Source organism: Chrysemys picta, chromosome 2 (assembly GCF_011386835.1).
Source record: "Chrysemys picta bellii isolate R12L10 chromosome 2, ASM1138683v2, whole genome shotgun sequence".
In the NCBI taxonomy this organism is placed as follows: domain Eukaryota; kingdom Metazoa; phylum Chordata; order Testudines; family Emydidae; genus Chrysemys; species Chrysemys picta.
In genome coordinates, this window is record NC_088792.1 from 201,556,950 (window position 1) to 201,584,922 (window position 27,973).

Here is a 27,973-nt window from a genome sequence, read left to right on the forward strand (position 1 = left end):
CAAAATATACATATATATGGCCATGATATAGTTAGAAAAGAGAAATGGAGTAATAACACTTTTTATTGCATTCTCAAGTACTGTTGAATATGGGTACGGTAGGCACACATTTTAACTACTTATCATCTACTACAATCCTAAAGCTCATTTACCTGAGATCTGTGTTTTGTAAAAATAAAGTTTTCTTTTTAGTTGCATATGTTACAAAAGACTCAGTTTCAGCCTGAACAGATGTGAAACTTTGAATCTGGCAACAAGCGCTACAGGTGATCATATAAAAAAGGTGCTGCTGAAATAGATGCATATTAAAAGAAGCCACAAATCTTAGAGGTTTTAAAAATTTCCCTCCCCCCACCCCACAATGTTGGGAAGCCACATTGTAATAACATTGTTTAAAACATTTGACACAGAAGACCTGCACAGAAAGCATGTTGTTAAAATCATGTACCCACTAAGACACCCATCTTGGAAGAAGTTAAGTAGCTTAGAAGGACAAACTCCATGTTACTTGTAAATGTATTTAATGTCACTCAGTTCTCATCATCCCGTCTGTAGTGAATAGTCTGTATTTCCTGAGCTAAGAACATGGCCATCTCTTTAGTGCCGGCAGCAATCACTCGGCATGACATGAGATCTAGAGGTCCCCCTAAGAACAAGAGGATAAAGAAGAACCATGTTTAGATACAGAAGTGATGTATGGCATATTATATTATACCCTTGTTGTAGATAGAGAGATTCAAAGATACTGAAACAATGTCTCAGCCACATTTAGAGGGGGAAATACCTTGCTGAGGCTTTCAAATTCAGAGATGTCTTGCAAAGCAAAGTGTTCTAGAAACCACAGACTTATCAAACACCAAAGTACACAGCAAAAGCAATGAATGTTTTTATTTGTTCAGTACACAAAAATAAATACAATATATTCCATTTTACTCTCTTAAACAAAACACCAGATGTTTTGTTTGCAAAACTAGGGGTAGTAAGGAATAAAATAGGAACCAGCATAACCCATTTTCAGGGTTAAACATACCCTACAACTGGCAACTGTTCTTTAATACATCAAGTCTTTCCACAGTCATGCACACTTTGATCACGACTGGGCTTAACTACTAAAGAGCACTCTACTTGGGGGATGTATGCTCTAGAAATTAATAAAATAATAATCCTTAACATTTTGGGTCTTTACATCTTCAAGGTGCTGTACAAATATAAATATTCAGATGAGCACTCTTGTGTCTCCCTGACAGCCCTTTCTTCCCAAGAAGCCTTCATCTTTGCTGAAATCTGTTTAGGAGTCTCAGCATATCCAGTAATCTCTGCTGGGCCCAGCTGTATACTTCAAATGTAACAGTTTAAAGGGCTTACTCAAAGACACAGACATTCATCCTCAGCATCTCTAACCCAGAAAAGCCCTAGACTGGAAATGCAAAATTGTGATGAAATTAGCCAGCCAGAGCCCAGGGCAGAGTGGGCCAGACCTGAGATGTTTCACTGGATTATCACTATAAGCAAAGGACCTGTATGGGGGTGTGACGGAAAGAGAAAAGAATACAAAGATTGCGGCTATAAAAGCAGCCCATAAATAGCCACCTAGGGACAATGTTAAAAAAAAGTCACTCAAAATTGTGGGAAAACTGTACTCCTATGTAGCGAGGCGGTGGGATACCCCACAGCCCCGCTGAGGGCCGAACCTCCCCTAATACCAACGTGGGCGGAGCCACCGAGTCCGGCACCCGCCCCTCAGAGGTCAGGGCGCCGACCCGGAAGTATAAAAGCCCGCTCGCAGAGCTCAATGGAGGACAAGCCGGCGGAGAGAGCAGACGTCTGTGGCCGAGCTCCCGCTTGGGAGACAGCCGCAGGCTGCGACCGGCCTGCCGACTCACCAGGCCTACCGAGCCTACCCCTCACCCAGTACCCTGAGGAGGACTGGCCAAGCCTGCCCCGTTCCTGCTACCCTGAGGAGGAGCTGAGCCTGCCCCTTTCCTGCTATCCCGAGGAGGGGCTGAGCCTGCCCCTTTCCTGCTATCCTGAGGAGGAGCTGAGCTTACCCTTCGCTACCTACCCAGAGGAACCAATGCTGGTGGAGAGCCCTGAGGACATTAGTCCGGCCCAGGTACCCTACGAGGGGGAGTGTGGAAGTAGCCAGGGGCAGCCGACCCCAGCCTGGCTGCAGCACTGCCAGAGCCGATGTCAGTGTGTTGCGGCCAGGATCCCCACTGACAGCAGCGAGTTTCCGCCGCTGTTCGGCCCCGGGCTGGGACGCAGTGGAGTGGGAGGACCTGCGTCCCCCCTGCCACCCACTCCTTGGGTGGCAGACTCCCCCTTTTCCCTGGCCTAGAGAGGCTGGGACCTGTTGCTCACTGACCCAGCCCCTGCTTAAGAGCCTGGGTTCCTAACTGACTATTTGATTGCTGCCCACCCTGACCTAGGGCCTGGGCTACTACAACCCATTTACTCAGCCCCTGCTTAAGGGCCTGGATTCCCGAACTATTGGCTCAGCCCCTGCGTGAGGGTCTGAGCTCCAGACTGTGTGGTTGCTGCCCCGCTCTGATTGAGGGTCCGGGGCTTTTTTCTGACCTATTGGCTCAGCCCCTGCTTAAGGGCCTGAGCCCCTAACCGTGAGTTTGCTGTCCCACACTACCGGTGGACCAGGACGGACGGCGGACCAGAGCGAGGCGGTGGGATACTCCACAGCCCCGCTGAGGGCCGAACCTCGGCCGAGACTACTACATCCTGGAAAGGACAACTGGGAATGGGAAGAACCATCTGAGGACTACTTCCATCGGGGGGGGACGGCAGGGAGGTTTAAAATGTCCATGGAAGCAATATCCTGATATAGGAAACAAGAGTTTGTTAGCTGCATTTCTATTAGAATGTCTCTCTAATGACTGACTTATTGAAGTTGCATTGGTAGTGCCTTTGGATCAGACAGCTTCTCACCCTATTGCTTACCAGGTGCTGTAATTGTAACAGCAGCAGGGGAAATTAAAGCTCTCCCAGTGCAAAGCAAGTAGAAGCACCAGCATGGTGCACCCCAAAATAACCTTGGCCTGAGCCAAACTCAAAATTTACTCGTAGAAAACTATGCAGCCAAGAGGCAAAGGGATAGAAGAATCAGCAAGGCACTACAATCACACACGGATTACTGTTAGAGACATTCTAGCACCAAAGGGCCCTCTCTCATCCCACTGCCCACATAGATTGCCAAGGTTCTCAGCAAACCTATGGCAGAAAATGCAGGAAGGAAGAAAATTTGAGTGTTGGTGGCAGAAAATACAGGGAGACTATGGAGCAAAGTATTTCTGTAAACCCATCCTTCTTTAAGGGAGGCAAAGAGTTTACCTCTGCTCTCCTCTACCACAGAGATAGGAAAGTCACACTTTGCAGAATTTTTCTAGATTGTAAATCCCTACATATACCCATATGTCTCCACCCAATCCCAGAACACAGCCCCTCCCCCTGCACGGGAATTACATCACAGTTGAGCAGAACACCCTCAGAGGCCATCAAGAACAAGAAGCTCAGATCAGATCTAGAAACACAGAGTCCTCTTCCCAAGAATTCTGCCTATTCATGCCAGTAGTAATTATAGTAGACTGACACAACCACAATCAGGGCCGTCCCCCTCCCACCCATGACTACTTTCCCCTGCCATTCCTGGCTGGTAAAGAAAAGAGACCACCAGGAAGGAATCCTGGCAACAGGCTGTTAACATCTCCTTTTGAAGGGACTCTACCATCCATTCCCAAACATACAATAGTCCAACCAGAATTTAAAAACTATCCCGCAATTCCAGAGGACTTGGAAGCTACTGCTCAGCATCTAAGCTTTCTTTTCCAAGCAGACTAACAGAGAGCTGGCAAAAAGGCATCTCCAACTCCACTTGTTATCTGGCAGAATCATGGATCCCTCTAAGTGAGGCGTGAGGGCAGGGAGTATAATACTGAGACAGCATTTGTTGTTCTGGTGGATTACCTTCTCCGGTCCATACCCATTCTACTGGACTTGTCTGAGACATTTGATACTGATAAATACACCTGTCTTGCCTCTAAGAGCTGAAGGAATGAACAAAACCACTTTGAATTGGCTTAGATCCCTCCTCTCAGAACAAAGCCAGAGGATCACTATGGGTAACTGTTCCTCTACCTCCTAATCCCTCACCTGTAAACCTAAACTCAGTTCCTCTCCCATATTATTCAGCATCTATGAGTAAACACTGGGAGCACTGGCAAGATAACACAGACTGAAATGCAGGCAACACCCAACTCCACAGTTCCTTTACACCAAGTATAAAGAGCACTATCTACCAACATTCTGAATACCTAACTGAAATTACCTTCTGGATGAAGATCAGATAGCAAAAACTGAACCCAGAAAGACTTGGGTGATGCTGGTAGGAAGACAGAACTGCTCTGTAGAACTAGTTTTCTTTATAACACCCCCACTTTCAAGAATATCCACTCATATTTTTATGTTGATCCTCGGCCTCGCAGCTCTTATAGTGCTGGTAGGGAAAAACCACCACCCTCTACCTTCAGCTGGCCAGAAAATCATGCCCCATCCTATCAGCCCCAGACTGTATTGATCCTCCACTTTTAGAACTAAATGCAAAACCCAATTATTCATCTTAGTTTTCCCTCAGTTTCTTCTGACATATACACACACACACAAAACTCTTTCCCTTCTCACCCATATACAAAACAAGCCTTTTCTCCTACCAGTGGGGAAGGAAGAGAAAGATTATAATTATTTATTTTTCAAATAGTTTGGAGATATTCAGATAGTATTGCAATGAGTACACAGATAGATTAGACAGAGATGGGGAAGTAAAAAAGAATGCAGCCCAAACTAGAAAAGCTAAACATCTGAACATTTATCTGCCTCACCCCTCAGAGACTATGAAAGGTGATTGAAAAAAATTGAGTGTGACAATTATTTAGATTGTAGTAGTGCCTATTATGTGCTTTCCAAACATGAAGACACAGTCCCTGCTCCAAAACAGCATACTTTACTCACCTGAAGTATCTATCACAATACCACCTGCCTCTCTAATAATGACAGTAGCTGCTGCCAAGTCCCAGCAATGTAAACCAAACTGGTAATATGCATCTGCAGCACCCGATGCTAGATGGCACAGAGCCAAGGTAGAACTTCCGATTACACGGATCCTAGAAGCAGAGAGGTATAAAAGAATGAAAGGGGGAAAACTGCTTTTATTTCAACAGGGTACAATATGCATCACATTTGATTTAAGTAGAATAACATTCTGCTTGGAATTTCAGAAAGTTGAGAATGTTGATGATTTTTAACATAATAAATTTTTTTCTTAAAAACCTTACCCATGTACTTGGGCTTTGAGTAAGCTCTCCATGTTACCGAGGAACAATTTCAAAGTCTCAGGGTCACGTTTTGGACCAATTTCTGTTAAGATCAAGGCCTTCGACTTATCTGCAATGTAGACAGTTGTTTCTATTAACTCAACAACCTTTCAAAGTAGGTCTAGGCAATTTCTTCACATTAAATATGAAGGGGCTTTTCACAGCAAAACCATTTCTCTCATGCACACAAAAATTGTTCTTCTTTTCATATTCTTTCTCAGGATGAGAAACTGCTTTTGTCTAAATGACTGTAACAAGACTAAATTGCTCATACAGTTGGGTTATCTAAAAATACTTGTTTGGTAAAAGAAGGGAAGGAAGAATAAGAACAAAACTGGTTTCTATGAGTTTCCTTTGTTCCCATGGAATTTTTCCTTCATTGACCAGTCAACCTTTGGTGACCTCACAAACTTTTAGCAATCAGCTAAAAATAATTGACATAGGATCTATGCATTCCACTGTAAATTAATTGTATTTTAAAACAGAATGCTTCCTGAACAGGGAACTTTGATCTCTTGGATTATACCATTCATTTTAATTAGACAAAGCTAGGTGTATGATAAGTAAAGATCAATTAAAAATATCCACCAAAAACTCCATTTATCTTGCAAAAACTACCCCCTTTTACGTTTAGACATTGGAAAGACTACAGAAGTTACAAACGTGCAAGTATCAATATATTTACCAGCTATTCTATATAAAAAAGTCAGTAGGTCTAATTCTGAACTAATTTTTGCGGCATTAGTTTTTCCTTTTGTATTGTGTTCAATTCAGTAACTTCTGATTTACAGCAGTATAGGGGCCTAATCAAAGCCAAGGACTCTTAAAGCCAAAGGAAAGATTCACATAGAGTTCAATGGGTATTAGATTCCTGATGAATAAACAAACACTTCCTAATACTTAGTCAAAGTTATGCTAATTTAGGAATTGGATTTAAAGACTGAAATGCTTTAAGGAGGGTTTGGGCTTAAGGAGGAATTGAACTTAGGGAAGAGACCATCTATTGAAAAGAAACAAGGTGGCTTCAGGAATTCAAACTACAGGAGACAGCTGACCAGAAGACAAGTTCTCCACCCTGATGAGGGGAAGAGAAACAGGGAGGGTTGGTAGAAGAGAGGTGACAGTGACCTGGGTAAATGTGGGAGGAAAAGAGACAAGGGACCAACATTTTTGACTACTGAAGGGGGCAGAGTGGAGACCAAAAAAAACCCCTCACGCCATTTATGGTATCAACACACTTAAGGCCAGGCCTGGCTTTAAACTGTGACAACGTTTGTCAAAGGGAATTTTATATCTTTGGGATGTTCCTTCATTACGATTATTTAAATCTGTGCGTGGTGGATATCCCAGACCACAGCTCTGTTTTCTTACTGTGACATAACCTTTGCAAAATTCTGTCATCACCACAATGTGATTTTCTTTAGTTCTGAATTGTTAAATGCTGAACATATCTAGCATTAATCTAATTTTATATTGTATATCAACATTTTCTATACAAAATACATTTCCTGAAACAAAAGCATGAGGTAACATATAAGTCTAAAAGTCACAAATTCCAGATGCCAGCATGAGGAGAAACATCTTGTACTCCAGAGGTGATTCATTCTATTGAAGTCAAAATCCTTATTAGACAAGAACAACCATAAATGGGCTACTTTTAAACACCATAAAAATCAATAAAAATATTCTCCATCTTCCCTGTTCAAAATACCCCACACAAATGAGTACATCTCAAAAGAGAAAAAATTATAAAGCATCTTAAACAATATGGGATCTGACCCTCCACTTATGTTCTGGACTCCCACATTAGCAGAAAGTCCACAGGGAATTGGGACAAAGTGGTGCTGTCTCCCACAGCCCTTGCTCAGCTGAAGGCCCAGGACCATTTAGACATAAAAGTGAATGGGGCCAGTTTATGAAGGATTTAGGGCAGTTGGGAGATGCCTTGATTCCATAAGCCTCCCAGGCATACTCTGCCAAGAGGATTCTTGTGGAACATGGGCTGTATTTTAAAACTTCCCTCCCCTGACAGAACACCTTTGGAAGGGTGGCTAGGGTAGGACAATGGACACCTATTCTGGGTAAATGTCCTCCCTCAGGCACAGCTGCTCCTGTGGGGGAGAAGTGTACCATTTGTATGCTCTTTCTCCAGATAAATAAACCTGGCCCACTAAAGACTGGTCCAAGCCACAAAGTCTGGATCTGGATCCAAATTTTTCCAACTATCAGGGAAGTTCTCGTCATCCAGGGTTGGTCTGGACCCATATCTAATCTGTACATTAAATTGCTTTAATTTACTATGATTTCAGTCTGCACCAAACCATTTTTCTACTGTAATTTTATCATTTCTGGGGTACAAAGATACAGCTATGTAACATCTGCTTGCTTCTGTCTGCTAATTATGCTGCTTTATCTTCTGCATTGGATTTGTTAAAAGAAAGCTTCTTGTTGTTATGTGCATTTGATTGAACTTAACTATTATAACTAGGCAAATGCAGAATCACTTTATTAGGTTTATAGTAATAAATCCCAATACAGTATGGACTAAGTGTTCTAACTAACTGTATGATTAAACAGACCTCTCACACACATCACAGCATTTGTTTTTAAAGTAGTATAATGTATGCATCCATTAATTCGATTTACTACTGGCATATATGTTTACAAACAAGATGCAGTATATGGCACATTAAGTCATCTGAAAATAAGTGAATGACAAATGCCATAATAACGTCGGCCTGATTCATCATTCCAGCTGCACTTTGTATCCCGGAGTTACACCAGTGTACAGAAGGCATGGTATAGTGGTGAATTTCATCCTATTTCTTTATCTTAAAGGAGTGGTTTTGGATCAATACTGATCAATTCGTCTGGGAATTGCAAAATATTTTAGGACCATTTAATACTAATTCACATAAAGCTGTATATTTTAAACAGAAATTTGGGAACATCCTTATGTTTCCAGGAAAGACACAGTTATAATGCAGGAAAGATACTTTAAATCAGGATAATAATTTCCATTTAGGATTAGCATCAACTCTGAAATTCAACATATTTCTTTTAGAGTTCTAACAAAAATCTAGACCAACCTGTCTCTTTTGATACCTGAAGCCTTTTTTCATTACAAAATGCCCCTTGACCTCTTCTACCAGTGTATAATCGTTCTTCAGTGCAGTGGTAAATTACACCAAATTCAAGCTTTAAGATTTTGAAAAGGAAAGAAATGAATGCAACTCAAATTACTAATCACAAGTATAAACAACTACTAAGGGCAGAAAGATCAAAATTATTTTAATTAGCTACATAACCAAAGATTATGCTGCTGCTAATAAATAATTGTACTGTTAAACTGAAGTTTAGATACATAACATATAAAATTCAGTTTAGAGAGAGAGATATTAATTCTATCTATTCACAGCTCATTTTTACGCACACTATTAGAATGATATAAAAAGTTACTCTGAAATTCAATTCAAGGAGTTATTGAGAATATGTAAATCCCCCAGGGCCAGATTCTGAATACTTTACTCCCATTGGTAAGCAGTCACTCACATGAATAGGCCCATTGACTTCACTGGGGCTATTAATATTGCCAACCTCAAGCATCTCAAATTCACGACTCAGGCCTCCAAAACACATGAGACTGGCTTACAAATCAGGCAATTAAAAAAAAAAAACATAGTTTGCATGTCATAATACATTTAACTTGCCTTCTATCTTTTGAGCCCTTGAGGTGCACTCAAGTCATCTTTGAGTTTTTCTCTGCAATCATGAAAGCTAGAAGCTAACTGGTCTTTTAAATGAACACTGAGATTCTCGTGAAACACCTGACTCCAGGAGCTGGGGCTTGAAGAAAAACACCAAATATCACGAGACTCATGATAAAATTATGAGAATTGGCAACACTGAACTATTTGTGAGAGCACCTGCTTACAAGTGGGAATAAGGGGTTCACAATTGGAGCCTTAATAATCCAGGCCCAAAGTACACCTCTACCCCGATATAACGCTGTCCTCGGGAGCCAAAAAATCTTACCACGTTATAGGTGAAACCACATTATATTGAACTTGCTTTGATCCTCCAGAGCACTGCTTTACCCCGTTATATACAAATTTGTGTTATATCGGGTCGCGTTATATCGGGGGTAGAGGTGTACCTAATATTTTGTACAACTATAGTACCTTCCATCAGAAGATCTTAAAACGCTTTACAGACATTAATGAATCAATCCTCACATCATTACTATGAGATAAAATATTATCTACATTTTACTCATAGGGAAACAGACAGAGAAGTTAAGTGACTTGCCCAAGGTCACAGAATAAGTTTGTAGAAGAGCCAGTAATAGGACTCAGATCTTCTAGACTCCCAGTCCCTTGCTGCAATCATGACCCATGCTACTTGAGTGACCACCTCTCACCCAATAGTCCTCAAAGATAGCTCAGAGGGAATGGGTTTTCCTTAATATTCATCCTGAGGTCCCATCTAAACCAACCTGGAGTCAGACTCTTCTTGGTTCAGGGTCCCTATGTATGGAACTCCAGGTCTGAAGATATCCAAAAGAATCTCTCTTTAGCAGTATTCAGGGCTTGATGCTCGATCTTTCTATTCAGGTCAGTTCATCTATGCCCATTTTGGCTCCTTTATTGAGTTATTTTTTTTACTTTTGCCTGGGTTTTTTTACTACAATGGATGGTAAAATTTAATATTATTGTTTATTTTTGTTTTAGCAGCATCTAAAGCCTGATGGGTGCTATAGAAAATAAACAAACACTAAAGAAAGCTGTTTTGTGATTATATGCAATATTTGAAAACATTTGGGAAGGAATAATCTTTGGAATGGCTCTAAAGTGCGTCTTTATGGTTTCTATATTTTTAAAGGCAAGCTGCAGTCCATCTAGATACACATATAGCACTATACTGTCCAAACCAAAGGGAGTTGCTAGTCCTCATCACATCTGAAAATTAGGCCATCGCTGAATTTGCCTGATGCTGCATTCCTTGCACACATAAAATTCCTGTTGGCTTCAATGGGAGCTAACGGCATGTCGATGCATGTAAATGCAAAGGCCCAAGAAGCACATTTTACAATGGTGTGAATAACTACTTAAAAATAGCTACTTTTATTTTATAAATCAAACTGAACAACTATAGTAGCTGTACAAACCCCTCCAAAATGAATTGTGAGAACTAGGAAATTTAAAAAGAACAGTATTCCCAAGGCCAGGTTCTTTGTTTTTCTATGGACAGGCTCTTATGAAGGTACATGGAATAATATTAAATTTACTGCACCTCAAAAGCACACAAGGGAATCCAAACCATAACTTTGCACGTATCACAAAAAGTAATCCTACTATATACTATATACTGTACATCGAAAAAACTGTCAGAGTCATGGAGATTGCTAACAGCTTTAAAGCAATAGGAATCAGCATAATAACAAGAGAACAGTAGAAGATAAATATAGAGATGCTTAGTCACAATTTAAACATAACTTATTAATGCCTGATTTTATGAACTCTTGCATCAGTAGTCCCCTTTTAATAATATATAAATCAATTAACATGGGACTACCCGCAGGAGTAACGGTTTGCAGGATTAGGGTATTATATTGTTGTAGTGTGACCAAACAAATTTCAATAGCATGGAAAGAGCCTTTGTATTAATTTTTTAGTTCCCACATGGCTCTGAGATTTATACCTGGATCTCAGGTTACCAACTCACAGAACATATTTTATACCTCTTGGTTAACAGCAAATCCAATGCTAACTGCCACTGTTGGAAACCTGTGACAAATAAGAAAGAAAGTACTATTCATGAATAATCTCTCTAAACATGCAAATTCCGCAACTCCCAGCAGCAACTGAACCCACAGAGAGCGCTGTAATTTTACTCAATTAAAAACTTCATCTACATTATACCTTCCCTCTGTTTCCACCCAAGACTGTCCCTTGTACTTTGTCAATTCTTTTTTTTTTTATTGAAACTAACATTTCAAAAAGTTAAAAAATAAATGTATGAAAACATAAATATGCTGTGTATATTAAACATATATTTGAAATTTTAATGATTTTCCCCCTTAGCGTAACTAAATAACCTAATCTTAAAATAATATTGTAATAAATAATTTATACTTAGAGTATGTTTCATCCAATGATCTCAGAGCACTTTGCAGACCGTAATTAATTAGGGAGAAACTTTATACCTGAGGTCAACAATAAATGAAACCTGTTATACTACCTTCTGTCTTGCCAAAGTAATAACTACATATTTCACTTGCTCCTTTTGACATAGGTATTAATTGTCCCAAAATTTAAGTATGAACTGACAAATTAATAATTTCTTGTAGAATAACAGCAGAAAGTATTACTGGAAGGCAGAGTTTCACTGTATTACCTGAAACATCAACCCCCAGAAGCTGGCCCCACTTAGGCACAGTGTAAGCACATATTATTCCACTGAAGTCAATGCACCAAGGCAGAATTAGGCCCATCATTTTAAAAATCTTGGCCTATTAGACCAACCATACGGAATTATTTTAAATTTAGTGGGACTGTCCAGGTGAAGTAAACAGTCATCGTTTTTAAAAAAAATCAAATATTTAAATTTTGAGTTAAAGTTGTAGTTTTGTAGGTGCACCAGGTGTGGGCAGGCGGGCTCAGCAAGGCAGTATCCAAGTGTGGAGGGGCTTAGCATGGGGGGGCTTAGGAGTAGGTTGAGAGGGGTAATCTGTGTCGGGCAATCTTGGTGCAGGCAGCTCAGAGTGGGATCCAGGTGCGGGGGGGGATCTGGATGCACAGGGGCTTGTTGGGGGGTTCAAGGTGCTACGGTAATAGGACGCTGCAGGGGGGCCCAGGTACAGATGGTTGGGGCTTGGTGGGGTGGGGATGTGGGTGCGGATGGCTCGTCAGGGTGGTCCAGGTGCAGGGGGAGTGGAGCTCAGTGTGTGGTGGGGTTCTGAGTGTGGGGGAGTGAGGTTTGGCGGGAGGGTCTGAGTATGAGGGGGTCTGAATGCATGGGGATTCGGCAGATGGGGGAGCAGCTCCCTGTACAGGGATCCCTCCCCCTGAAGCTGAGGAGTGATGGGTGCAGGAAGCGCGGTGGGGGGGGGGCAGTTTGCAGAGCTTCCTGCAGCCGGGGGAGAAATCTGGGGGTGGGTGTGACCCGGCCCTGGATGCCATGCAGGGAAAGAGGAAGTCTTATCCTCCCCAGCCCAGCCAGGACTAGCAGCTGAGCCCGGTGCAGGGTAGAAGCCACCAGCTGGGTCTTTCCTAGTCCCGCCCCTTGCCTCACAGTGATTTACCTCTCTGCCGTCTGCTCTGGGCACCCAAAACATACTGCTGGGAAGGGTTGCATGACCACTTGTGGCTTCCCTTTGCTTCCCATCAGAAAGTCATTTTTCTGCGGGGAAAGAAATCTGCAGGCGATATAAATTCTGCATGTGCGCAGTGGCGCAGAATTCCCCCAGGAGTATCAAATACTATATCAGATATAAAAAGATACTGGAATGGATCCTGCAGGTCTTGTTCAGGCAAAACCCCTCAGTTTGTAAATATAATGCTGTAGGTAAGTGTAAATTGAGCAAACTTAACACAGTGAAATATATTTTGGTAATGGGGGGAGAGAAGGATTGATGAGTAACTGAAGAGTTACTATATTTTAACAATTCTCCATGTTACTGAATTTACCTGTGCACAAAATTGCAGGTTCCATCAATGGGATCAATAATCCAGGTAGGATTGTCAGTGAGGACACATTTTGAACCAGCAGCAGTGGACTCTTCTCCAATAAACCTATATTTGACATGGAGTAAAGTATGCTCAGAAAACTCAACTCCACTTTCTTGGCTTTTGGGGACTATTGTTACATTTATGTATTTTTAAAGTTTAGTTACCAAAAACAAAACAAAACAAAAAACCCGCACAAAAAGCCCACCATCACCACCCACCAACTCACAGAAACTTTGTAAAGAAGTTCTGAAAAGATAGCTAGAAAATTGTTTTATACAGTATATTAAAAAAAATCCCATTCTAGTTCCCCCTCCCTATATGTTAATGATACATACTTCAAAATCCTGTAATGCATGTAGAGATGGATCTGAAATGAAACCCCAATTTTGGCAGAAGTTTAGATCTGAATTGCAATTTGGCAGCTCAGGCCCACTTCTAGAAGGAACCTCCATTCCTTGCAGGTGAATTCACCAGGAAATAATACAGCCTTAGAAAACCTACAACCCCACTCCCACCACAATTTTTAATAGCAGAGTAGATCGGGAAGTAAAAAGTTCACAAAGCTGAACTTTCCTCTTCGCAAGACCCAGAGTAATTCAAGAGAATTAAAAAAAAAAAAAAATACACAATTTACAGAAGCACATTGAATTCCATGTTGAGCTTCTGATTTTCTGTCCTGTTATAATTTATTTCAATAGGTTTTCTGTTTTCCTTTTCCTAGGAATTGTACATCTTGTTCTGGCATCTGTCCTGCCTTCTTAGTTATCTTTTCCATTCCCTAGATCAGCGGTTCTCAACCAGGGGGTACGCATATCCCTGGGGTACGCAAAGATCTTCCAGGGGGTACATCAAAGCATCTAGATATTTATAGAGCTCTGCACGGATATACATTTATATATGTGGATGCAGATATCCGCAGATATAAATCGGTATCCGTAGAACTGTAGGGCTCTCCCGGGAACCACAGTGGCGAAAGGAACAGATCATGGGGCTGCTGCTCCCAGGGGCCAGCGTCCTGCACCGGCAGCTCTTCTGGCGCAGCTGTACCACCCCCAATCCTGTCCTCTGGCATGGCTGTACAGACCCCAGACAGGAGAAGCAGTCACGCAGACAGCTGCGTGGAAGGGATGGGGGCAAGGCTGGAGGTGGTACAGCCGCCTGGGAGGAGCTGCAGGGACAGGGCATGTTCAACTCTTGCCCGTTGGGCTCCCTGGGGATTGGAATGGTGTGATGGCAGAGGCACTCTGCCTTGTGGAGAGAAAGGGAGGGAACAGATTCATGGTACTCAAGAGACAAATGACTGTCTCTGACGTGGGTCCCTTCCAGTCTTCTTTGGCTGGGAAGATGGTGGCTACAATTCAGGCCCTTGTGGGCGGGCTAGAAAGAGGGCTGAAGCAATGAAGTGAGTGATGGCAGGGAGAGAAAGGACCCTCCGGGCTTTGACAGGGAGGGACATAGGGAGAAAAGAGCATGGTGAGGGAGAAAAGGAAGGCAAAGAAACATATTTGCTGTATAAGACCAGTTATATGTAGTATTTACTGTCAAAACTTTTGTAAGGTAGGAAAGTTCCTTTGTAACTAAAAGTTTATTGGTACTATTGATTTTAAAAGGACTTTACACAGTAAAAATAAATGTACAGGAACAGAGCCAGATCTCATGCCCATCTGAGTCAATGGCAAAGTTCAGTTGTTGACATCACTGGTGCAAGGTCAGACTCATATAGTATGATCCTGTACCCAGGGAAGTAAATGGTAACAATCCCATTAACTTCCATGGGAGCAGGATCAAGCCCATAGTGCATAACATAGGGCTTGTCTACACTACCATGCGGGGTTTATCTAAGATACGCAACTTCAGTTACGTGAATAGCGTAGCTGAAGTTGACGTACTTAGATCTACTTACCCGTGGTGTCTTCACTGCAGTAAATTGATAGCTGACACTCTCCCGTCAACTCTGCTTACGCTTCTCGTTCTGGTGGAGTACCGGAGTCGACGGGAGAGCCCTCAGCGGTCGATTTATCGTGTCTATACTAGACACGATAAATTGACCCCTGCTGGATCGATAGTTGCCCGCCGATCCAGTGGGTAGTGTAGACAAGCCCATAGCATTGAAAGATACTGCTCTGTGGTAAGAATAATGTCATTAATGGAGAACTACATGATGAGTGCTTCATTCTGTGAAGAGTCCAAACCATGTTACTATGTAAAGATACATTAGAAAAGAAACAGAGAGTCCTGTGGCACCTTTAAGACTAACAGTTGTATTGTACTAACAGATGTATTGTACTAACAATACATCTGTTAGTCTTAAAGGTGCCACAGGACTCTCTGTTGCTTTTTACAGATCCAGACTAACACGGCTACCCCTCTGATACTAGAAAAAGAAAGTTAAAAAAATCAGTCATCTAGAAAATACTCATTAAAATCCATGAAAGTACTGAAATAAAATACTGAAATTCTTTATTTTTAAAGAATCAGTAAAGCAAAAATGAAAACTGAGGCACAGATTAATGGGCTGACTCTCACCATTAACCAAGTAGGAGTTGGACATCCAGCGTAGAAATATATTTTTAACAAACTTTTCCACTATTTTTCCCATTACCTCTGTGAAATCTTCTTTGTATTAGCTGATGCACTGAATGCATAATTCTGCCACATCACAAATATCTCTGATTGCAGTAATGACTCTGGTAAAGTTTGTCACTACCAGAATTTCCTTTTTAAACTAAGAAGTACCTGAACCAAAATAATTTAAGAAAAGGGGAATAAAAAAAATCTAAAAATTTTAGTTGGATGTCCCTGAGAGCCGGATTAGTGGAGAGACAGAGCACATAAACCTGTACTGAAGTCAATTTTAATTTTTTTCTTTGCTGTTTACCTTTGTACCTATCTACTGTATCTCGTATGTTGCAAGATGGACCTTTATTCAGACAGAAGACTATATTCTGTAAACTGAAATATGCATTTGGGTCAATACGAACCCTAGCCAAAACATAACAAACAGAAACTGAACTGTCTTAAAGAAAGCTTTGTTCACTTAGTTACCTTATGAAATCAGAAGCTAGGAAAAATGCATGGGCAAATTCAAAATGGAAGTTGACTGTAAAGGGTTAATAATCTCTCATCATGTTGGAGACTTCCATTTCTGGGTCTATGTTGACCTTGCACCTGCTATTCCTATTCTAAATAGCATGAATGCTTCTAACACTTTATGCTCATGTTACATGAACCTTGTATGCTACACTTCCTCTGGCAGATCATTAAGGAAAACTCACATATTACAGAACAGACAATAGCACAGCAAGCAGTACTTTAGATGGAATATTACTCAAATAATATATTTGTAAATCTCAGCACTGCCTAAGAATTGCAACCAAATATTACACACTTCAATTGTGTAGTACTGCCACAGTTTTGGATCACATAACAGATAGATAGAAAGATGTACTTAATGTATAATTTTTTCAGTAATTTTTGCATTAAGTAAGCTCTTTACACCAACATGACCAATGGGGTCAGGTTTTTCAAATATGTTCCATTTTAGCGGAATTCTTTGGAATCTGACACAAAGTCATCCCTATGTAGTGCAAAGCCTATGTGTGACGTTCTGTGCCTTGGGGGAGTACCCTATAACCCCCCATATTCCTCATCTGTATATAATTGTGATATTACATATAAAGCATGCCTTGTAAGGCATCAGGGGAAAGGTTACGATCTGCTGAAAGTAAATTCTCTATCCATACATGTATCATTAATGCATGTGAAGTTATGAGAATTGTGTTGTATGGTTGTCACTAAAACATACTGTAAGTTGGGGAATCAGCCAGATATTAGCTCCCCAGAGGCAACAGCAAGGAAAGTAACCAATGCCTGGGTTGGTAACCAGATATTAGCTCCCCAGAGGCAAGAGCAAGTAAAGTAACCAACGCCCAATCCATCAACAGCCATTGTCCAGCAAGGGAGCTACAATGCAATGACTCACCTGCATGAGGCCACACCAGGGGAATTACTCAACCTTACTGGGAGACTAAGCAATGCCCCCAGACACACCTGAACTTGTGTTTTCCAACCAGATGGAGTGAGGGTATAAAACAGACAGAGTGGACACATACTGGGCCTTTTCTCCTACCCCCACCTATGCTGCAAGCGGCTAAGACACTGAGAAGAAGACAAGACTCCAACAGAGGAGACTGGCCCAAGTTTAAGGAACAAACCTGTATATTAAGGACTGCAATATCCAGTGGGGTGAGAAAAACTGCTTAATCGAGATATTGCCCAGTCTAATAGGGTTGAGAGTTTAGACTGTGTGCTTATATTTTATTTTATTTTGGTAACTAACTCTGACTTTTTTCCTATCACTTAATATCACTTAAAAATCTATATTTTATAGTCAATACATTTGTTTAACTGTTTATCTTTACCAGTGAGTTGGTCGAAGTGTGGGGGAAAATCTGCTCAGGCTTGACAAAGGCTGATGTATGTCCACTTTCCATTGTTGAAGTGGTGAACCAATTAATAAATTAGATGGTATATTCCTGAGGTACAGTACTGGGAGCTGGGGGAGTGGTGGTGGTGGGGGGATTGAGCTGGTGTCTGTGTGATTCATGAGTGCTTCTGGGAGCAGTCATGCAATCTAGATGGGTGTGGGGCTCCACATGCTGTTGTGTTGAGTGATCACAGCGCCTGCAGGGGCTTGCTGCTGGTCACTAGCAAGGCATTGTGAGAGACAACCCAGGCTGGAGAGAGTTAAGGGGGCACAGTGGTCCCATGGTCCCAGGCTGTACCCCGGGGGGATCCCGTCACACTATGTACCACTTAAAACCCACTTAAAGTACACATAGAGGGTTTATGTAGATTTAAGTGGCACACAGGCCTTGTATTGGCTCTCTTCAGAGGGCTGAATTTTACCTTCATAGGTTAAAGTCAAATGTGGAAATCAGTTATAAAGTATATATTCTGTGTGCATCAAGCCAATCTTAAGACATGTTTTATAAAGCCTATTTCCAATGTGAATATGCTAAAATGTATCATTTTATGGCTTCTGTTTATAGGGGGTTACTCTCAGCTGGCCCCGAATAGCTCAAGGGGAATCACATATCTGAATTCATGTTTACAACCTACCGTTAAATCCTGTGCAGTAATTTGTACAACATTTATTTTTCTATAGGCTAGGAGAGCTAAATGTGAATTAATGCTATACTCAGTCCAGATCCTGCGCGCACACACATACACGTGAGTAAAACAAAATTATTCACATGAATGTTTGCAGAACTGGGGCCTTAGTGGTAACTGAATGCAGCTTGATTCTAATGTCCATTTGATGAAATATTCTTGGCATTATATACAGCAGAAAAAAAGATACAGAGTTGTGAACAAATTAAGCTTTCTTAGTGATAGTTTAATTTAGAGACCCTTACTGGGGACAAGAGTGTTATATTACTATTTAATTAAATCCAAAAAGGTAGTAAAATATTAAAAACCTCAGATGATGACTCAAGTTAATTCAGAGCAATAATACTGTGTGGCCAATAATGAAAATACAGTGAACCTTCTCAAAGTAATTGTCAACTTTTGTCAAATGAAAGTGAATCTGGAACAGAAATTTTTAAAGAAAGGAAGCTTACATTTTTTTCTAATCTGCTTAAATTCAAGACATATATTAATTCTTAACAATGGAGACCAGAATAGAGTGATATCTAAATGGTATTAAAACTGAATTCAGTTATTAGGAGGCAAATAAATATGTACAGATGGTCATCTGACATCTAGGGACTGAATTTTATAAATTCCCTTTTAATGATGGTCACATACATGGCCTGTGGTGGGGACAGGGTCTTGGGCAGTTCTCTCTCTAGAGATACTTACCTGTGGGAAGGAAACTTCTCTTTCAGAGCAGAAATAATCACATTTTCCACAAAATTATCAGTTTCTGTCACAAGATCTGCTGCAGATGTTTTTGTAGACACTTGTTTTTCCTCTGTAAGAGCTTTCTTAATAATCTGAAAGAGGAGTACACACATCAGATTTATTTCTGACATTCCTTCCCTAGACACTAAAAAAATATATTACATATGAAGTTCTCTGCGGATCCTAAAATCTATTGACACACCAGTATGCTACCATGCAAGAGAAGGGATCCAGGTCTGGGACTCAAAATCCATCTTGTTTGTTCAGGGGCAGAGAATACTACGGAGGCAATGAGGGTAGGACGCACCTTGCATCTCTCTCTATAACAACCCCTCTAACTAGTTTAGGAAAGTCATTGACAAGCTCTGGAAGGAAATGCAGCCACAAGTATAGTAAGAAGGATAGCAGCAGATGGACACATTAAGGATTGGAAATATTAGGGGAGAGACCCAGGGGAAAAAGGAGGATCCTCAGGGCTTAGGAGTTTTCTTTCCCCTTCCATTGGAAATACAATATTAAAAAAAATAAACTACGGGGACAAAACTCCCACCTCTTACATTTTAAAAAGTGACAAAAAATGTAAACCATACTAGTTTGGCTCTGAAAAGAAGCCTTTTATATCAGATTTGGGCCAAGATTTTCAAACATGGGTGTCTAGTGTTAAGGTCCTAAGTCCACATAGGTGGCCAGATTTTAAAAAATGCTCAGCACCCTGCGAAATTGGTGGTAGTTGCTGGGTGCTCAACACCTTTAAAAAACTGGCCATTTATTTAAGTGCGTAAAGATGGACTTAGGAGTCTAACTCTGGGCTCTGGGTTTGTTTGTTTTTAAATCTTGGTGTTATGTTTTTAAAAAACTTGAAAGCCAAACTAAACTAAAGTAAATCTGATGCAAATTCACAAATGGGAAAATGATGAACGACAAACTTCTTCCTATTTTCACCTCTTTCTGTTTTTTACTTCATAAGGCAAGACATTATGAAACGAGGCATGATGGCAATGTTTCTCTTGGAGGAACAACTAACTTATTTTTTTAACCAAAGACAATTAGGAAATACCTAAGAAAGGGCATCAAAACAGTCAGTGATAGAAAAGACAAATTAATGTAATTGCTGGATTTGTACATAACTATACAAAATAAAAAGGAACATCAAACCAATATTCCAAACACAACCTCCTCCTGAGGCATATATTTTTTTAAATCCTTCAGTCAAAACTCTGGCACTAAAGTATTTTTAAACCTACCTAAAGAAAAGCCATTTATGTTCAAATGGCAGTTTGTTCTACAGTACTGTGTATGGGACTGGAAACCAGGAAATTCCAAATTTCTATTACATTTCTACCACTTGTTTATCATGGGCAAAAATATTACATTTGAAGGGTTTCACTCTCTTAACTGGTATAGTGACTGTCCTTACATAATCTGGACCATGCCTTGCAGTGGGGCCCTAGGAAAGTCCCATTACCTCTCTGTCTCAGTTTCATCAGCTGTAAAATAAAAGTTATACACCTCTACCCCGATATAACGTGACCCGATATAACACGAATTCAGATACAACGCAGTAAAGCAGTGCTCCGGGGGGGCGGGGCTGCACACTCTGGCGGATCAAAGCAAGTTCGATATAACACGGTTTCACCTATAACGCAGTAAGATTTTTTGGCTCCCAAGGACAGCATTATATTGGGGTAGAGGTGTACTTATTTCCCTATCTCACAAAGGAGTTTAAAAATTAATTAATATTTTTACCTTTGAAGATGATACACAAAAGTTTTTGTATTATTACATGGCAAAATGTTTACTGCAGAAAACTCCTTTATTTCCTTACGTACTGCCCTGTTTTCCTGGTGGTACTGAACCTCTTTAGCTAACTTAGTGCCTTGTGTGTGCACGATATCAAGGCCCCAACCTTTTAAGAACTTTACATGTGAGTAACTGTGCACATGTGAACGATTCCAAATTCAATGGGCTCACTCACATGTGTAAAGTTACCATTATGAGTAAGTATTTTTAGGATTAGGGCCTAAATGACTACTCTCATGGTGTCCCCAAAAAGTCATAAGGCAGTCAAGTGAATTAAGAGTTCTCATTTGTATGAAGTTATTAAATATTTATTTATTTTTCTTAACACAGGACTAGATTGAGCAAGGAGAAGTAAGTACATAAACTGGTCTGCACCAGGAGGCGTTCTGACCTAGAGACACACCTCTGAGTCTCAGTTCCTTTCCTGATTTCTCCTTGCTCCTGGGATGTGCCAACAGTAAATTACTACCCCATCTGTACGGGCTCAAATGACTCTAGCCAGGGGTTGGGTGTGTGTGTATGGGGGTGTGGCCTAGGTTCCGCCAGTTTTCTGCCTATCCCCCTGTTCCTCTTATATGGACAACAGATCCAAGGTCTGTGTAAGCTGCATAAATTGCTAAGGAGCGGGGTTCTTACTCCATCTCACCCACTTGCACCTGAAATCCAAGTCAGAAACTAGGGGTAGGTCTACACTACGGGGTTAAGTCAACCTAAGTTACGCAACTCCAGCTACATGAATAACGTAGCGGGAGTCAACGTAGCATAGGTCGACTTATTGCGGTGTCTACACCGTGCTGCGTCAACAGGAGAAACTCTCGCGTCATCTTATGTTATGCTTCTCGTTCCGGTGGAGTACCGGAGTTGATGGGAGAGTGATCTGCGGTCAATTTGGCAGGTTTTCACTAGATCTGCTAAATCGACTCCCGGTGGATCGATCGCCGCAGCCTCAATCCACGATAAGTGTAGACATATGTGAGCTCACCAAGCTTACATTTTTTGCGTTATAAACAGAACAGCATTTGTTCTTCATAAAATTAAATTTATCAAGTATCTCGTATTGGGCCAAATTCTTTATGCTGAATAATACCTTGCACTAGTCCACTGAAGTCAGTGGGACTACTTGTGGAGTAAAGTACTTCAAACCTGGGTAAAAGTATTAGAATCTGGCCAAAATGGTGAAAAAAAATACAGAGTATGTACAACAGAATTCCATTAGGTTTGACTCTTTACAGAACACTTGATATAAATACATTTTAAATGGCCGAATATAATCACCTAATGCATTTGGCTAGTCTTCCAAATTAGGTGTGGAGTCACGTAAAAGTCCTTCAAGATGATAAGAGCTATGACAGTTAAGTGAAATCTATTCAGGGACCACAAAATGTGTAAATGAAATAAAAATAGCTCATCCCCCCCTCAGTATTGTGTAATGAAACTGGCAACCAAGCTGAGCAATTATATATTGGCTATACAAGTATTACACTAATCATCTTCATTAGATTACAGTTTGTCCATATTGTAACTGTTTATGGGGAAGGACAGAGAATACCTAGTTGCTGATCTAACAGCCCAGTAATCTCGAGAAGTATGTATCAACACTTCATTGCACCACTAAGAGGTAGATTGCGCCTGGCCCTTGTATGATTGCACAAAGGGCAGAGAGAAGTGAAGATGCAAGGTGCCCATGCTTAAGAGTCTGACATAATCATGGTGTTAGTGCAGGGGATGACAGAGACTATTCCCATCTAGCATCTCTGGGAGTTCAAGCTACCCTAAAGGGAATGGAGAGGCGGCAGGGCCATGGCTCCATCTCCCGCCATACCACACAGTAGAGCAGTAGGCTGTGCAGGGGGGATCATGCTATAACCTCCTAAGAGATGGTACACGGTATGCACTTGCCTGGCACACTTGAGTTTCATGGCTCTGGAATGCCCCTCAAAATGGGCTGTGCCTTAATGGCACAATCAAACCCTAAATACTGAATGCTTGGACAAGTGTCATTCCCCAAAATAAAATTATTCTTTAAAATCAGCTTGTCTATGTTTCACTACAAGATATCATAAAAATGTCACAGAAAGACAAAACAGATAAGGTGAAATCCTGGCCCGACTGAAGTCATTGGGGGTTTTGCCATTGACATCACTAGGGCCAGGATTTCACACCTAATTCTGTCTGGCAGCTTTCTCCTTGTATAGTTTAAAAACATATGGAAACATTAACATACTAAACATATACATTGCCTAATTTTTCTCTCAGGACCTCACGTCTGGGGCTGGTCTACACTACAAACTTAGGTCAGCTTAACTACATTGCTCAGGGTTGTGAAAACTTTCACTGTCTGTGCAATGTAATTAAGCCAACCTAAGCCCCAGTGTAGACACTGCTAGGTTAAGCTAGTAACCACTTGGAGAGGTGGATTATCTACAGTGACAGAAGAACCCATCCATTGCTATAGTAAGTGTCCACACTACTGTGGCGCAGCTGCAGCAATGCAGCTGTGCCACTGTGGCATTTCTAGTGTCAACATACCCCTGGGTTTACACTGGTGTAACTCTATTGACGTCACGGACGTTTCTCCCACTTTACACAGCGTAAATGAAAATAGATCAGATCCATATTGTCCAGTACTGTTGGAATAGCAAACATATGAGATGAGGCCAGCCACGTCTGTGTCATTATTAAATCTGAGCCTGTGGAGGTGGGACTAAGGAGGGCCATGCCCATGTGACAGTTTAATGGACATCTGGGCCTTATGAAAGGACTCAGAGAGATCCATATCTCTCTGGGAGTTGGAACCACTATGAGTGGGAAGGTTCTTGTGGAAGGCCCTAAAATTTAGTCTGCAGGAAGCCAAATACTCTAGGGGCCCCAGTGCTCTATACCAGAGCAGGGAAGGACACAAGGAACAGAGCCCAGGAGGGTCTGAGAATAGTACTCCGGGGGAATCAGACTGGAGTCTGAATGCTTGATCCCGGAGCCAGAAAGACTCGCACAGCTAGCCCACAAAAGGGTTGGGAACAGGGCCCAGAGAGTGGGCTAAAGAGAAGCCCTTGAAGGGCAGAAGAACCTTTTTGTTTGTTGGGACTTTTTCAGTTGGACTTTCCTTACCCTGGAAGGGGATAAGTTTTGTTTGTTATTTGGTTGGAGGGCTAAGCCACCTCTCCAGAACAAACCGGTGTCTGGCAAGCCAAGAAAATCTGCCCTGGGGAGGGAAACTGAGGCAGGGGACTTCCTGCTCTGCCATGCTTGGCCAGCAAGGAATGCTACAGGGCAGCTACAACTCCACAACAGGTCCTAATCCCACTTACTTAACTTATGCAAAAAGTCACCCCAAAGTTAGTAGGTTTACTTACATGAATAAAGTAAGCAGGATTTGGTAAAAGAGTACTCAACAGAAGAAAGATGTGAGAAAGTCCATGGTAAATCCACAGGTATAGTGAATGGGGAGGGATTTCAATACAGGCCAGTTATGCACAGAAAATGGCCCAGATTAAAATACTGAATCCATGCTCCCATGCCCCTCCAAAGTAACTGGATCCAAACTGCATGGCACAGACCCACATATGTAATATAGATATAATATATGTTAAGCAGAGCTAAGCAACGGGTTCAAGCATGAGATCCACGACTTGGAGCAGGTACATTCCCAGATCAGACAGCATCACTATGACACATATTCATGTAACTATTTCTTTATCAGCCTTCTGACTTTTGGAGACACTATTCCAAAAGTATTAAAAAAATCCCATTGGTGGATATGTTTGTGGGCTCCTCTGCTAAACATGGATGAACATCTTTGAGAAGAAGAATACCATGTCCTTTTAAAAAACAATTCCATGGAGACTGATGAATTTCCTCTTTCAATTCTCATTCTTAAGGATTTTACCAAAACAAACAAACAACCCCCCCTCCAAAAAAAAACAAAAACAAACAAACAAACAAAACCACCAAACAGGAAGCCCCAGAAGATGTAGTTCTGATTAACTTCTACCAGAAATCCATAATCTGGATTCCAGTACTCCCCTCCAAGAGATGCCTTTGGTAGGGTAAATATCATTTCCAAAATGTCCACCAACTTCTCACAGTTGCTTTGGCTGACTCCCGAAGTAGGAGTGAAAGCATGACCTGGAGAAGTTCTTCCACTGGGCGGTGATCCATGTTGACAACTCTGGCTGCTAGGAGCATGTGGACCCAAATGGCTCTGCTGGATGCATTGGCTCAAACCACTTCTGGTCAAGTCCCAAGGGATGAAGGGATGAACAGACATGTTCTCTCACAATACACCAGGGATCAGCAACCTTTGGCATGCAGCCCGCCAGGGCGGGAAGCAGCGGCCAGCACATCCCTCGGCCCGTGCCGCTTCCCGCAGCCCACATTGGCCTGGGACGGCAAACTGTGGGCAGTGGGAGCCGCGATCAGCCGAACCTGCGGACGCGGCAGGTAAACAAACCGGCCCGGCCCGCCAGGGTGCTTACCCTGGCAGGCTGCGGGCCAAAGGTTGCCGATTCCTGCAATACACTATGAATCAAGCCCTAAAGCGGCCATGGCTACCAAAGGTGCTAAGAACCCTGAGTTATGCCCAAGAAACAGCAAGGTCTGATCTGGGTCTTCATACTGAGAGTGTACCTGCTGGCGTGTACATGAGATTCAAACAGCAATGGAGTGTGGATGCTCAAGCATGAGCTTAGAAAGAATAGGTCTGCAAGTGTGGATCCCACAGACCTGGGTTTACTATCCAGTGTAGAGATACCCTAACTCTCAGATTGAGACAGATATTGACCTAAGGCCACTAAAAAAGATTTGTTGCTATATCCTCTCTCCCCCATGGAGATGGTGATACTTGCAAAAGAGTTCTTTTGTTATGATATCCTAAATCACTTTCCCGTGCAGAGTAAGTTATAATAGCAAAAGGACTTTTTGGCTGGTACAATTACATCTACATTATAGCTTTTTCTGGCATAGCTGTTTTGGTTAGGGGTGTGGTTTTTTTCCATACTTCTAACCGGCACAGCTATGCTGGCAAAACTTTTAAATGTTGACAATTCTTTATTTACACCACTGTAAATCTGCAGTGACTTTTATTTTATCTGCCCCCTGGTGAGAAGACTGGCAAAGCAAGAAGATAATAGCAGGCAAGAAACCAGTCATTCAGCTAAATATCTTTGACACACTCACTTTCTCACTTTATAACTACCTGTTATAAAATGGAAATATAACATATTTTGGATATATGCATCATGATATGAAGTATCCTCAATTCCCCATAATCCAGCATTGTTATTACTGTATATACTAATAATATTACAGTAATACATGTATTATTACAGTAATACATGTGATAATCCAGCATTGTTATCACTGTATATACTAATAATATTACAGTAATACATGTGAAGATGCTTTTTTCTTACTAAGAAAGAAAATACATTAAAACATGTTTGCTTTGGCAAATCATTCTAATCTTATTTTTAAATATAAAAAATGCTTCCAGTCACAAAATATGTCTGCTTCTGGAGGGTGTATGGGAGCCTTTTCCTTCATACTGTTAATTAGAGAATTAAAACAAACCAAACCACCCCTTACCCATAGCCCATTATTTTAGATACATTCTGAAATTATTTTGAAATGTGCAAAAACACTCCCATGGTGGAATTTCCCTTAAATACACTACTAAGATGGTATATCATTACTGCATTCTCATTTTTCCTCAAGAAGACTGTATGATGATGCCATTCATCTAAAAGATCATTATTGGTGGCTTGAATATTTGCAGTTCAGGCTGCTAAAGCCTGCAAAAAACAAACAAAATGATAGACTAAAGGCCGCATTGCTACATGTTTGCTAAAAATATCACCTATGCTCAGTTTATATGAAAGCAAAATCTCTCATTGATATTCAACACGATGCTGAAAACTCTGCCTATGTGCAGCATGCAATGGCAGGTCTCTACCTCAACAAAAACATCTAGAGCCAATATGCTTTACAAAAAGCTTTTCCAGCTACTTAGTGTAATTATTTAAAACGTTCCTGCAGGTGTTTAAAATATATACAATACAGTATGTCATTTATAAGTTAGGGACGTTTGTGATCTGGATCAATGTAAGGCAGCTTTGTCACTGCATTTGACCTGACCCAGTTGGCTCTCTTACCTCCTCTTACACTAATCCCCTCCCCGTCAGAGATTTTTCCTGCAACTCTTCCCCCCCCCCCCCCCGGCCTGTTCCTCCGCCCGCCCTCGTTAACACCGCGGGCACCAACAGGTTAGAGTGCTGAGTGCACAGGAGTGTCGCCTGCAGCACACAGCAGGGAACTGTCCCGACCACTCCAGCAGCATTATTAACCCTTGCAAGCAAGATGCCGGAAAGGGGCATTTATTTGGGGGACCGTAGTAGGGAGCGAGCCGCTGAAAACTCTCTACGGACTGCAGCACACGTCGTGACTGAGCAGATGATCTTGCAAGTGCGGACCCTCCATTCCCTGGAAGGGGGAAGTGACTGACCCGTCAGGGGCAGGGGCCAGCCGGAGGGGGAGGAAAGGAATGGCTCTCGCTTGCTCCTACACATGCTCTCCCCAAGCTGTGACCGGGGAAAGGGAGAAGACCGAGGCAAGTACAAAAGTATCTGTGTGGGCTCTTGCTGCTGCTAACCTGCCCAGCCCGCCGCGCCAGCTGCACCGCCGCCTCCATACACTCCTTCCAGGGGTCCCCTCCGGCCGCAGCCCCCAGCCCCTCCTCTTCGCAGGGCTTCATCGCTGCTCCTCCTGCCACCTCCTCTCCTGCGCACCCCACGCGGCAGGCAGCTCCCCGGGCTCCCGGTCAATCGCACTGCCAGGGAGCACAAGTGGGGGGCCGTGGTCCAGCTCCCCCCGAACCAATCAGATTTGCTCGGAAACTTCTCTGGCTTCTCCCCTGCCGCTGCTGTAGCTGGGGGCAGGCGAGCGGGGAGGTTCCAGCTGCCGCAGGCTGCTGCTTCCAGCTGCAGGGTGTCTGTCGTGCTGCTGCCTTTCCCCTCTCTCCTCCACCCCCTTGCCCCGCCTTTCCTGTTTCTCTCCTCCTCTCTCTTCTCTTCCCCCTTCCTTCTCTCCCTGGTGCGCAGGGGAGGGACTGCCCCTGTCACTCTCTCCCCCAGTACCGCCTCTCTGCAATGAATGGCAGCCTGT

General features: G+C 42.1%; 1 protein-coding gene across 1 annotated transcript; it reads right to left on the minus strand.

Moving 5' to 3' along the window:
• On the minus strand, positions 1 to 27,900 carry IMPA2 (inositol monophosphatase 2). Its single transcript, XM_005282671.5, has 8 exons — positions 27,462 to 27,900; positions 18,974 to 19,107; positions 13,067 to 13,171; positions 11,119 to 11,164; positions 8,468 to 8,576; positions 5,340 to 5,448; positions 5,017 to 5,168; positions 1 to 646 (listed from the first exon to the last, which is right to left on the minus strand). Exons 1-8 carry the CDS (start codon positions 27,561 to 27,563, stop codon positions 531 to 533), a joined length of 873 nt encoding a protein of 290 aa, XP_005282728.1. The 5' UTR covers positions 27,564 to 27,900; the 3' UTR covers positions 1 to 530.
• Between the last annotated feature and the right edge of the window lie 73 nt (positions 27,901 to 27,973).